Source organism: Pecten maximus, unplaced genomic scaffold (genome assembly GCF_902652985.1).
Source record: "Pecten maximus unplaced genomic scaffold, xPecMax1.1, whole genome shotgun sequence".
NCBI lineage: Eukaryota > Metazoa > Mollusca > Bivalvia > Pectinida > Pectinidae > Pecten > Pecten maximus.
The window spans coordinates 1,893-16,592 of record NW_022982587.1 but is presented as its reverse complement, the minus strand read 5'-3'; the positions used below and the strand labels follow the sequence as shown (position 1 = coordinate 16,592).

General features: G+C 35.3%; 1 protein-coding gene across 1 annotated transcript; it reads left to right on the top strand.

Moving 5' to 3' along the window:
• The first annotated feature begins 1,826 nt into the window (after positions 1–1,826).
• On the top strand, positions 1,827–11,896 carry LOC117320586 (BRISC complex subunit Abraxas 2-like). Its single transcript, XM_033875142.1, has 8 exons — positions 1,827–2,000; positions 2,943–3,033; positions 4,270–4,370; positions 4,699–4,898; positions 6,337–6,471; positions 7,925–8,009; positions 9,249–9,465; positions 10,488–11,896. The coding sequence occupies exons 1-8, from the start codon at positions 1,929–1,931 to the stop codon at positions 11,498–11,500; spliced, it is 1,914 nt and encodes a 637-aa protein (XP_033731033.1). The 5' UTR covers positions 1,827–1,928; the 3' UTR covers positions 11,501–11,896.
• The last annotated feature ends 2,804 nt before the right edge of the window (positions 11,897–14,700 follow it).

The window sequence follows — 14,700 nt, the reverse complement described above, 5'->3', positions numbered from 1 at the left end:
ACCACAAAACTATTTGTCTTTTTGAAGTATTTAGATATACATGTATATCCCATATATATAAGATTATTTGTATCAATATCTTATAAAATCTCTTTCTGTCTCTCTCTTCCTTCCCCCCTCCAACTCCCCCTCTCTTCCCCTTTCTCTCCGTCTCCCTCCCCTTCTCTCTCTCTCTCTCTCTCTCTCTCTCTCTCTCTCTCTCTCTCTCTCTCTCTCTCTCTCTCTCTCTATTTCTTATAAAATTAGATTGTAAATATGTAAATAAAACTACCATCATGTGAATTGTTTCTCAATGTAAAATTGTATCGGGAGAGGGCTTAATATAAGTTGGAAAACTTGTGCCCAATCCCTTTGTAACAAATTGTAAATTACAAATAAAATATGTTTAAATCAAAAAATATTTTGAAAGTAAATAGGTTTTTCACTCACTAAAATAATGTTTGGGCTATCATATTAATCAAATGCGATATGAAATTTATTTTCTAGTCAAAATAAATGTTTGTTTACATTATAGGTGGAACATGGATTCAATGTGTGTCGACAGATACCTGTTATCATTTAACATTTTGAGATTTCTTTCTTTCTTTCTTTCTTTCTTTCTTTTCTTTCTAGTATTTTACAAGTCTCGGTGTCTGGACCACTTATTCTTCTATATGATGTACCAATTGTAACAGGCGCGCGAACGTACATTTACAAACAATACTGTAGACTAGCCTTGTAGCTGTACGGCAAGGCATGTCTACACTTTCATCCGGACAAATTTTTACGGATACAGATTGGAAACACGTGGTTTTACTCCGGGTACCCCGCGTTTTCACCCACGGAAAGACTCCTTTCATGCTTCAATTCGATCTTACAAGAGATCTTATTGAAATATAAGATGGTATAGATAAGATTTACATTTTAACGGAAGTTTTAGCACCTTTGTTATTCGTGAATAAAAAAAAAAAAAAAAATACCCGGACTTTCTTTATTTCATGATATTTTATTTCACCATACACATCTAATTCAAATCCTGGTAATGTCATATCTTCGAAAACTTAGAGAAATGGTGGTGGTGGGAATTACTGTGTAGTATTCTTGAAAATATCCAATCCAGACCGATAAGTGATATTCTGACGAAAACTTTTTTTTAATGTTTACATTAGCAAAATTTACTGAAAAAAAAAGACTGAATTCAATGGCCGACAGGCGTCCATTTGGAACTTTTTACTAATGAAGTTTCTTACTGACGGTATTGAATGGACTCTTAAAGGTCATGTATGTAGGTTTCTTTTGGCCCCTATATAGCTGTGCATGTTTAAAAGTTAAGATTGGTGGGAAAACGACATGGCCGACAAGTCACTTATGCCTGATTTTCAAGTTTATATATATAGATATGTAAGTATAAAATCACAAATTCTGAGAAATTAATCAATGAATATTCAATTTTTAATTTTAAATATTATATATATATTTATATATAAGTTACAGTTGCTGTTTTTTCGTCACTGTCAATGTCAGGATGAAATGAGGAAAGAAGAAAAGAAGACGAGAAAATACCAATCTTAACAAACATTTTAAATGATGAATTCCCCCTTTGATATGGGAAAACAGAACGAACGACTGACAGCGCTCACGAGATTTTTTAAATGTCTTAATTCTTTGTCGTATTTATCCCTAAAACATTAGTATCCGGTTCACGCCATTACCGTCACTCGGAGTAGTTTTAGTATCGCCCCCTAGCCGGTGCTATGTTTACGTTACATCAGTGTCTTGTAAAGGGGAATAAATGAATAATTCTACTTCACTTTCAATGATTTTAATTAACTAAGATTTCTTTTTAAGTCATAGTTAATGTGAGTGTGCCCGTTTCGTCATAGGTAGCATTCCCCTGAGAGACCGTCCTAACAGGAAGCGGAAGTGAAAATGAAGAGGATGAGACAAAAATGGCGGCAATAATTTCAGGACCAGTGCTAGCTTCCTTATTTTACGATCAGACTCGTTGTTCTGGTGATCAGGTATGCGTGGAGTGATACCACTGTCTTTTATACATCACAAACAAGTTTCATATATGTATGAATACAAGTTGGTCAACACTATTTACAAATATACGCAATTTAGATTCCTGGCATAGCTCTGACAGTGACAAGTTGACTGAGTCATCAGCCATTCAGCTGGCCAAGTAATGTGATGCCAGAGACCAATTGTTAAACCGATGCCACCTTGGCCACAGCGAACCTTCATCATGTCTTACGCTATATCCAAGTCTCTATCGCGAACGATATAATACAAACGATATATGTTATTTCCATCATGTCGGACGACGGCAAATTTAAAATCCAAGACGACTTGGGATGGTTTTTGAAATCGAGCTATTTCGGTGTTTGATCTTATTGTTTACATATATATATAGGCCTATATAATGGACCGAGTACAGATCGATGATAAAAAGGCCAACTCTAGCAATACAATTATATTGTGATTAAGTTACTTTTGCCAACAATCACACAATCACAATAACAGCTGTGGTGCTATATGTATCTAGCTACAAAATCGAAACAATATTGTCGACATTTGATATAAAAAATAAAAAAAAATTTAATTGCAGTATATTAAGTTTTATATTGTTTCATGAAATACGTGTCTGAACTATTGAAGCATGTAGCTTCAATTCAAATGTTCACTTATGTGATAACCAGCTAAACCAAAGAAGCAATTCTAACTAATAATATAGAGCCTCATGATTATATATAGATCTAGGCCAGGGGTCCTGGGTTTTATTGCTAGTGAAGGCAGAGTTATTTGCATAATTATGTCACCACTGTTACACAATATATTCATTATGTATACCTTGTATATGTAAGTAAATATAATCAGCATGACTAAGTAGTATATATAGGCCAAGGACTCCTCAAATCATATATTTTGATACACTGGGAACATCTGTTTTATATTGACAGGAGGGACTGCTGATAGGAAAAGTAAGTCACTCTGTGAAGGACACCATTAGTGATTCTCAGATCAACAACTACAAGGTAGAGACAAAACTATGTAAGTATAGAAAAATCATGTAGCTGAATTACTCCATTTATTATAGCTCATGATGATCACCTGGTCCAAATTAAAGGACTAATGTAAGCTTATGCCATGTTTTGGTGTACGTCCTTCAACAATACCTTGTGAACACGATAACTAGAGGAAATATTAACCAAATTTGAGGAAACTTTGTACACAGCCATATATCAACAAGATCTTATACGAGTTTGAAAATGGGAATTACTCGACTGTAACTTACAGAGTTATTGCCCTTTGTAAAAATAATATAAATGGACCTTGTGAACATGATGACTGGAGTAAATATCAACCAAGTTTGATGAAACCTTGTATGCAGCCATATATATCAACAAGATCTTTAATGAGTTCGAAAATTTGGAAGTATTCGACAGTAACTTAGAGTTATTGCCCTTTGCAAGAATAATATTATTCGACCTTGTCTAGCAATACACTCATGCCTGACAGTAAGCCCGCCAATGACTAATTTGGTTCAATAAAAATTCCCCAAAAAATGCAAATATAAAGTTATTGTCATGGAATTAGGGCCACCTACTTTATCAGTATTTTGTTGTTATCCTCTGGTCTTATTATTACTGGATAAAATATATAGACAGTGCATAATATTATGTTATACAATAAGTTTGATTGGGGTCTTGTTGGCCATGAAGTGTTTCTCCAAAAAATATCCAACATAAGGTCAAGAACATTCTTATCTTAATAACATAACTATTTTCCAAGCATATAACCAAAAACAGTTGTCAATGATGTCATGATCACGAATCCTTTATAACAGAAAAAGTCGCATCAGTGTTGATACAGGTCTGATTAAGTAATGTCATTGTTCAGATCAGATTATTCCTCACCAATGTTGGAACCCTGGATAGTTGTAGATCAAAATCAATATATTAGTATTTTACCATTGGAAATAAAATTTAAAATTAAATATATATTCATCATTTAGTCAGAGACAGAAATCTATAATTGTCTACTGTATAGAATAAACATGTAAAGTGAGAACACTCTAAAAACATTACTCATAGGTAGAACTCTTCACAAAATTTGTTCAGTACCATGAGACACTTTAACAAAATTAACATCAAATGCATCAAATGTATTTATGGAAATCTTAAAAACATAAAATAACCTTTGTTTGATAACTGAAAGTGTGGTCTGTTTCCTATGTTAAGATGTTGCTATATAACTTTTTTCAAAACTTATTTTGTTTTTTTTCAGATGTTTATTCATGCCACGAGCTGCAAAGGGAGACAAATATATCTAGAAAAGAGCAGTTACAAAAATGTATCACAGAGCAGATAAAAAGACACGGAGAAAAGGTCTGTTGGGCTGTTACTGTCTCTAAGTAGAAGTATTTAAGTATTTGTAACATTACAACTTTTCATTATTAAGGAAATCGGTCATTTCTAAATAAACAAGGAAAGTCCACAAATAGTTTTATTTTAATTTTAACTTTGGTAATGTCAGACAGGGTTCAAGTGAGTTATTTTCTTGCTTGCTTTTCAGATTAAATAGGATTTCATCCATATATTTTTAAGTATTTTTTGAAAAATAGGTCATTTTCAATTTCTGTGCTTCCAAAGGCTATATTTATAACTATAGGGACAACCTAATGCTAACAATATCGTGAATATTGGATGTTTCCAGTGTATAGTAGGATGGTATCACTCCCGGAGAAATACAGCGTCCCGGCTGTCAATGCGAGAGAGGAGCGTCCACCAGACCCTGCTGAAATCCCTTCCCTCACAGGGTCGGGAGGATTTCTACTTCCTACTGTGTACATCCTCCAACACACCAAACAGATCAACACACAACTTCGACTTTGGTTTCTACAAACTCAACAAAGAGTAAGTAAACTGTAACCAGTTTTTTTTTTCTTTTTTTTTCTCTCAAAATTTTGGTAGATTTTACAAAAAGCTTAAAGCATAAATGAACTTTTTATGATAGAAATAATAAAATTTTATTCTCATACTGCAAGTTGTAACAATATATAATGTTTTTAAAATTTTAATATTTTTTTTTTACCAAAACCATGAAGCATAAATTAAAGGATGTGTGTTTTTGATAAAAATAATAAGATTTTATTCTCACACTAGAAGTTGTGACAATATGTAATATCCTTAAAAAAAAAGAACTTTTTCAATAACATCATTAATATTTATTCAAATGTTCATTAAATTAATATGGAATCGAAGCCATTTTCCTTTTAATTTCTATAATGATTGGCAATTTGAAATTTTACCTGTCGGATCAAATTAAAGTCAAATTAATTTATTGTGAACATAGTGCAATCTGATTAAAATTCAGATCTTAAAGTGACATCACGGAAAACCAATTTTTATTTTGTATTTTTTCATATTATTGGGTATATCTTTAAAAAAAATATCCTTATGAACAATAACCATTCGAATTTGATGATATATGTATATAAAAAACATCAATTATTAATTATAAAAAGGTTATCGCAATTCGTTGATCAATAGTCTGAATATGCAAATTTTGTGACATATACGATAACACGCATGCGCACAACACACTAAAACACCTGAAAACAAAAATGGCTTCCAATGTGAATCGACTGCGGTTGAAAACGATAACAGCTTCCGCAATGAAGAGAATAATTGGAAAATGGGTCAAACACAATCCTAGAATTAAACTGGGGAAGCAGTACAATACAGTTCAAACATGAAAACAGCAGTAATACGGACGCTGCTCGTATTCTGCTTGATTGCTGGATAGTAGGTCATGACAATCTCGGTAATATTTACACAAACTCGGTAATATTTATACAGTCTGTACCAGTACATCGCTACTGTCACTATACTATAGGTACGGTGTTTACACTTATTTACACATAAATATATGTGCCGGAATATATACAGAACGTGTTATTTAACATTTAAACCACTGTATAATATCGTTGTCCAACTAATCCAATTCGCCTTGTAAACTATCGTGTGTTTGTGTTGCCTCGTTTTCAAAACAGTTACGTGATGATTTAAAAATAATTTCCGCGCTAAATTTAGAGGGAGATTCCCAACTAAATCAAGTGGTCAAGCTGGACATGAGGATCGACTGTGAACATTGGGGAGAGCACAGAAACATAACTGGAAAGGAACAAAACACATACATTCAATGAAAATTACAACGTTTTTACCGTGATGTCCCTTTAATTATAAATACACTACGATATGAAATTCTAATGGTGGCTATAATGGGGAAACTTAGTGGTGTTTTTCAGCTAGTATATTGTCCCTGTTAAGCTGACTACCTGTCTGTTTTCAGTGATGCTGATTTGACCAAAGTGCCAGTTACAATTGCTAACTTAGAGGATACCACTACTAACTTGTACAAATTAGACAGTAGCTGTACGGCGTCGGCTTCGTCAGGAATCTACGCCTCCGTCATCTCACAGTTCCAGTAAGTGGTGTAGACAGTCCCTATATGTATAATATATGCCGTGGCCGAGTGGATCAGGTGTCCCGACACTTGACACTAGCCCTCCATCTCTTGGTTGCGAGTTCGAAACCTACGTGGGGCAGTTGCCTGGTACTGACCGTAGGCCAATGGTTTTTCTCCGGGTACTCCGGCTTTCCTCCACCTCAAAAACCAGGCACATCCTTAAATGACCCTGGCTGTTGATTGGACGTTAAACAAAAATAAACCAAACCAAACAAAAAACCGTATATGTACCCTTGGTTATAGTCTCATATTAAATCCCATGTGTTAGCAGTATTATAAAATATGTCTGATTTCTCTGTAAAACATTGGAAATTTTTTGCTCACCTGGTCGAACATTGGGGTAAAAGAGATTACTCTTACAAAACCTTGATCTTTTGTTGAGGTGAAGGAATTTGATAATGTTTGGATTGCAGCATCCTTACATAGAGGGAACTCAATTTTGTACAAGTTTAGAGTCTACATCCTCCATGGAGGCAGAAGTGTGGAGCCCAATATATATATGTATAGGAAAGCAAGAGAACATGGATGTGGCATAGTGGTGAAAGTTGTTGGTATTTCTGGCTAGGACATTAGTGCTGTAGGTTGTGAGTTCGAGGCCTGGTCTTCCTTCTTTATTTGTGTTACTATGCGACATAGGAAATCATGATAATTGATATTGTAGTTGAGTGCTTCATGACTGAATTTACTTTGAGTAATCTTCCACCAGGAAACTAGATATTGAATAAAGGAAAAGTGTTGAGTCTAATGCATGGTTGTAAAAGGTGGATCTAAATCAGAAAAAAAACAAAAACATATGTAATATAATTCAAATGAGCATTTTGCTATGTTTATTGAAAAACATATCTGATTGAGAGATACAGGTCCTTTAGACCTCTTGTTTATCTTCACTTACACATTTAGCTGGAAATTAATAAAAAGTCAGTTTTGTATACCAGGTAACTTTGATACCCTTGTGTTATATAAGGAGGATAATCGTAGCTGTCTGTAGTAATTCATTTGTGAGAGTGTAGGAAACTAGCATGTAATACTCGGAAGGTGAACAATCGATAGGTTTGTTTATTGGGTTTATCACCCTGTGAACAGCCAGGACCACGTTGAGGCAGGGTCTCCTTGTAGTAGCTGGTGGCTACCTCACTGAACAAAACAAGAGAAGCCCGTTTTATGCTATCCAGAGCTATTATGGTAAAGTGTCCATGTCAGTACAGTTTGGTCCGTTTTTCAGCTTCCTGAGAAACAGAAAATGCGATGGGTTGTGAGCTTCGAACCACACACCTTGGATATTCACCCAAGATTATGTAAGCCAATGCTCAAACAAACTGAGCTTTCACAGCCACAGTTGATAGGATCTTGGAGACTTAACTTTGCTGATGTTATGGTGAAACGTTTTATTTAATTGTGTTTTTTCAAACAGGCCTGAAATCTTGGACAAATCCGGACAAGTCCAGGAGGTTAAGAAGATCAGTAGTCTGGGGTCGTCTTTACAGGAAAAGTTACAGGTAAGTCCAAATAGGATATAGTAATAGTCTATCTTAAGGTCAGAAACCTTCCAGGAAAAGTTACAGGTAAGTCCAAATAGGATAGTACTAGTCTATCTTAAGGTCAGAAACCTTCCAGGAAAAGTTACAGGTAAGTACAAATAGGATAGTACTAGTCTATCTTAGGTCAGAAACCTTCCAGGAAAAGTTACAGGTAAGTACAAATAGGATAGTACTAGTCTATCTTAAGGTCAGAAACCTTCCAGGAAAAGTTGTATACTGTATGTCACATGCATTGGTCTGATGTTTTAAGTCTACAGATACAATTTGTCCTGATCTGCCATGATCTTAACTGTTATTAAACTTAAGAAGTTACTTCCCTTTTCATGAAGATTCAGTAGACAGCAACAGCTTTTCTGTCAGATTGTTTAAACTGGAAATCATTTTTAATGTTTGTTTTCTTTAAGGAAATGTATAAATGTACATAATGTATTGACCTGAAACATTTGTTGCTTACATACATCCCTCTTTCTTCCATGGAAAAAAGATTGACTTCATTAAAGTGTCCATATAATTAGGTTGCTTACTTCACTGACAGAGAAACAGCAAACACAAAAAACTTTTTTCTCAACCTTAATTTCTTATGAAAACATTTTCCTGAATCCATCAATGATGACTGACAGATGTGAACGCAAGCAGACAATGTTTTGAGAGTTGTCCTGTTTGATAGATTTTTCTGACATAGGCAAACTCTGTCCATCATGGTGAGATATGAGAGAAACTCTATCCATCATGGTGAGATATGAGAGAAACTCTATCCATCATGGTGAGATATGAGAGAAACTTTATCCATCATGGTGAGATATGAGAGAAACTCTATCCAACATGGTGAGATATGAGAGAAACTCTATCCAACATGGTGAGATATGAGAGAAACTCTATCCATCATGGTGATATATGAGAGAAACTCTATCCATCATGGTGAGATATGAGAGAAACTTTATCCATCATCGTGAGATATGAGAGAAACTTTATCCATCATGGTGAGATATGAGAGAAACTCTATCCATCATGGTGATATATGAGAGAAACTCTATCCATCATGGTGAGATATTAGAGAAACTCTATCCAACATGGTGAGATATGAGAAGCACATTTCTTTGTGTTATTTTAGGAGCATATGTGCTTATTGTGTAGAATATGGTTTGAATGATTTCTCCAACACCTGAAGTCTTGACTTACTGTTTTATTATTTTACAGGATTTGACTCGAGGAGTTGATCAGACTGAACGACAGCTGCATGCACTGGAACTGGAGGTGAAAGAGCGTCGACAGATGATGGAACTGAAACTAGAGAAGGAGAGAAACAACAAGGCTCACTCCAATACTCCACCACCAGCTTATGATCATACTCCAATTCAAATTGGCAACACCAACGCCTCCTCTGACGACGCTATCTCTATAGCCAAACAGAAACGTAAGAAATGTGTGTTACAATATCAGTTTGTGAAATACTATAACATAGTAAAACAATTGACGAGGGAAGACAACTTTATGACTCGTGCCCTAACTGGGTCTCAAACTCACAAAATTTCAGCTGATGTAGTGAGTCTTTGTACAGTAATTGTAGAGTTACTGACAATCCTTTCATGGTTCATTGTTCCATGCTCAGCTCTGTAAATTAACCACAGAATGATGAGAGCATATTTCACAATTATTTAATCATTTTGCTACATTTTCCTTCCACTTTATATAAAGTCAGGGCCATAATTCATGAGCTATTAAATGTGTCTTGAAGAAGCTGGAAACATGCAGAGGTTGGGTGCAGTGATCTTAAATAAGGTCATTGTGACCTTGACCTCAACATCAAAGGTCAAATAAGTGCGAAATGTTCAGGAAAACCTTCTCTGTGCAGTTGAACTATCAAATAAGTGCATAATTTTCAGTCTGTGCAATCGAACTATCAAAGATAACTTGATGAATCTTGAAACATAGATGCATCACCCAAAGCCAATGTAAAGTGGCTTAAGTTAGTTAACCAGGGATTTTCCTATAATTTTTCAACCGGGTCCAGGGTCCATTGAATTGGGAATTTCTGAGCGACGAAATGTGACATTGGGAAAAATAAAAAAATAGTGAAATTCATACAAACTTTAGTTTTTCTTTGACGAATATTGCCCTTATGTTTTATTTTTATTTCATTTTGTTATCTAGAGCTGTTTTTTATTTTTCAAAAGTACCTTAGTATAGGTCTTTGTAGATAAAATTTTCTTAATTTCAGAAGTGACTTCAAAATTGGGAATTTTTCGGTGACAAATTTTTTAGGGGAATGAGTCCTTTTTAATGGACCCTGTTTTTATTGTAGGAAAATCCCTGGTAACTGTAACCTTGACCTTTAGAAGAAAGATAACGGGAGACATAAATTCATTAAAACATTGATATTCTAGTTTTGTATGTGTTGTTTGTACCTACCTACTTAACCCGTTTTTTTCTTTTCAGGGGAGCAAAGACGAAGGGACACCAGCAAATCTCTACACCCAAATATGTCATCAGGACGACCGTCGTCTGCCAAGACGAAAGCTGATCAAGTACATCCCTTGACACGCCGTCTCAGCTCAGAGCTTGACGAGCCAACTCCCACTCACAGCCGTCGCCTTAGTGATGACATAGCATTTATAGATGAAGATGTACCAGAAGTCACAGAGCACGAAGAAATGGACACCAAGTCAGACGATGAGTTGAAATCGAGAGAAAGTGATATGCAGGAACATACTCAGGAGCATGTTCAGGGGTCAGAGGTCATTTCATTACCTCATAAAGGTCAAACTGTACGATTAACACTTCCTGAAATGAACGCCCCAGAAGCGTCAAAGCAAACAATACCATCAGTGACATTAGAACACCAAACCAACTCTGACTCGGGTAATAAAGATCATTTCTCATTTGTAAGTGGACTTTTAGCCGAGGAAAAGACAAAACCTGTCAAAAATAAAGTAGCAGAGAACTCCTACAAACACTCAAATTCCATGTCAGTGCCAATTGGGGGTCAAATGACGGCCCCTCAGAAATCCTCAAAAGCTGCAGCTGCTGTTGGTGCAGCGGTTGCCGCGGCTGCTGTGAACAACAAAGACGAAGAGTCAACTCGTCAGTCGTCACGGTTACAGAAGCAGCAGCTAACATCAAGTGCTGTGTTAAATGTAAGCAACAAAGGTCAGAGGTCAAGAACAAAGCAAGGTCAACATCAACCTGCAAGGTCAAGGTCAAAAGAAGGAACAAAAGCAAAAGAGACAAGTGGTGTTAATTTAGATCATCCATCATCAAAAGACAAGCGTTCAAAAAATAATGTGATAAATCGCGATCAGGATTCCCAGAATTCTTCTGCTGTGTGTAGATTGGAGGCAAACGATGAACAGACTCAAAATTTCGAGGAAGAAGAGACGGAAGATATTCACACCATAAACGATCACGGACAGTTGGACAATTTTAAAATATCTTCGTCTCCTGTGTTTTAAAGCTGTATGTTGCGCACAAGATGTTGGTATTGTTATGGTGTTAATTAATTTTATAGTAAATAATGGCTTGTCCTCAATTTAATTTTGATCCATGAAAAACCAGTTTTTGTAGAATTAAAACCTTACGTTAGTAGTTACACATTCAGGTCGGAATGCATGTTGCTTGTGTCAAGTCCTTTTCTTCCGGTTGCAAGCTTTGTTAATTTTTTGTTAATATGTTATATTTAGTTATGAAATTACGGTATTGATAATTGTTCTTTTCGGGGAGAATGATGATGAAAATCTAATGTTGAAGTATTTTGGGTTATGCAATCAATTGTAAAATACAGCATTTGTTTGCTTTGTCACAAAATCTATTTTATTAAGTATGTATACCTAATAAATTGTGATAGCTATATATATATATATCCTTTGGTGTGTGTGGTGCTAAGGTTGTTGAGAGGAAGACATCGTACGTGGTGTAGTAAAGATATCATGGCTGTATTGACTGTTTCCTAAGGGTTGTTTAAATTTATTTAAACATAATTATATACATATATATATAGATCCTAGTTGATTTCTGTATCGCCACTTGCAGGGATTTAATCAAAATAACTTACAGGACAGTGCTGACATGTATTTCAGAAAAATAATATTGCCCAGGTATCAAAAAAGGTCCAATGTTTGTCTTACACTACTGTATGGGAAATCGAAGGTCTATTGTATAGAAGATGGGCTTAAAACAGGAAATTGAAGCATAATTTTGTTGATAATTTTACGGAACTGTTTAGATAGACATGGATAGGCTTATTACCATATAAAGCCTGGATAAATATGGCGGCTATAGCATTAAAATTAATTCCCGTGACTAGTCATTTTTTGTCACAAAAGAATTTTATTCCTGAGAGTACAACGATTTTAAGTCATAGACTCGAAGAATATGCCACACTAGGAAATAGCGCTTCTCTATGTGTTGTAGCTCCAGAACATAAAAACTATATTCAAGTTATAAGAATTAATTCTTATAATCTAATCTACTGTACGCAGTCCCTGTGAAAATCTACTTGAAGTAATGGACTCTTTTCTCTTAGAAATTATTACGCCGCTGTATCAGCTAATCAAAAGTGATGTTACAAATAGAGACTTCATTTTTTAACTCGCCGACGCGAAGCTATTGCTATTTATGCCTCCATCGTTGCTTTCGTTCTTTGTGACGAGATTTTTCCATTGGTACTACATGTATACAGATCTGGGGACTTTGACTGTGACATTTAATGTACTTTGAAAAATATAATTCCAAATTTTCAACCGCTCAGAGAACTATGTTGTCTTCTGACAACTCTTGTTATATGACATTATGGGGTGATGACATAGATTTGAAAGCCAATGAAAATGCTTGTTACATTATGGGGTGATGACATAGATTTGAATGCCAATGAAAATGCTTGTTACAAGCAAGATTAAATAAATTTGCTGTGACTAAGATATTGGGAAATTTGAAATATGCATATCTGCGAGAATTGATATATGGATATCTGCGAGAATTATTTATAAATTACTTTTACTGTCACTGATATTGTCTAATTGAAACGGTTTTAGGTAAGATTTTATATTTGATGATTGAAACGGTTTTAGCCTACTTGGTCATGTGCACAAGATCAAGATAGCATGATTTTAATACCTATGTGGGGAGTTTATATATAACTTAATTGGCTCTGGCGCCCCCCGCCCCAACACCAGATCTACTTATAATAGACACTTTTGACTTAGTGAGGGGTTATACATAATAGAATATTGATTTTTGGCTAGATAAGCTTTTTTGGATAAATAATATCTCGGTTATCAATACATCACGTAAGGTAGGTATTATGCCTTGGCATATTTATTAAGTGACATAAAATGCTGAAAACTGTCATCAAGTTTCACCTTTTGATTCAGGGAATGGGGGGTGGTTGTGGCCTAATCTGGTCACACACCAGACCTCTGATCGTTAAAATGTTGAACATCTGGTGTTGGGGTGAGAGGAAACTCAGACTAAGGGATGTGATGGTTGTGAGGGTGGTGTTAGATAAATAATAACTTATTATTGGTAGATAAAAATGTCTGCTTCAGATCCTCAATCTGCATATAGTCTACAGTTATGGTATACAGAGTCAGTTTATGTTTAATCTTTTAAAATTTTTGATATATAGAAATATGCAAAGGATATGTACATTATATTTCTTTTATGTTTTTCCAGAAATGAAAAATGTGCATCTGCTGATTTTTGGTAAATATTCCAATACTTTGTATTAAGCATGCAATTGGAATATGAACCTGTCTATAGTATTATAATACAAGTCATGACTTTAGCTCTGTTTCTGATGTACTAGAGAGGTTAGGCAACTTAATGTGTACATGTATGCTACATATACACATTGACGTTATCTGGAATGCCATATTTTAACGACGACATGACATGGGTCTATTTTGATAACTTGATTTCTCAACATTTTGTAACTAGACCAAGAATTTGAAAGACCCAATATGAATTGTGGCACAAATACTGATGCTCAAAAACATAATCTTCAGAAAATGTTGTTATGAAATCTTGTCATTCATGTATATTTAGTAGATGAAAAACCACATAAACTGATGACGTCATGCACACAAAATTCTGGGATATACATGTACACATAGGGTTGCTTAACTTCTATTTATTACGGATGTTCTTTAATTCCAGAACAAACTCAAGTTAAAAAGGAAGAGTAGAATTCCTCAAGGTAGATTTTTTAGCCCACCATCATCAGATGGTGGGCTGTTCAAATCGCCCTGCGTCCGTGGTCCGTCGTCCGTCCGTCCCTCCGTCCGTCCGTCCCTCCGTCCGTAAACAATTCTTGTTATCGCTATTTCTCAGAAAGTACTGAAGGGATCTTTCTCAAATTTCATATGTAGGTTTCCCTTGGTGCCTAGTTATGCATATTGCGTTTTGAGACCAATCTGAAAACAACATGGCCGACAGGCAGCCATCTTGGATTTTGACAATTGAAGTTTGTTATCGCTATTTCTGAGAAAGTACTGAAGGGATCTTTCTCAAATTTCATATGCAGGTTCCCCTTGGTGCCCAGTTATGCATATTGCGATTTGAGACCAATTGGAAAACAACATGGCCGACAGGCAGCCATCTTGGATTTTGACAATTGAAGTTTGTTATCGCTATTTCTGAGAAAGCACTGAATGGA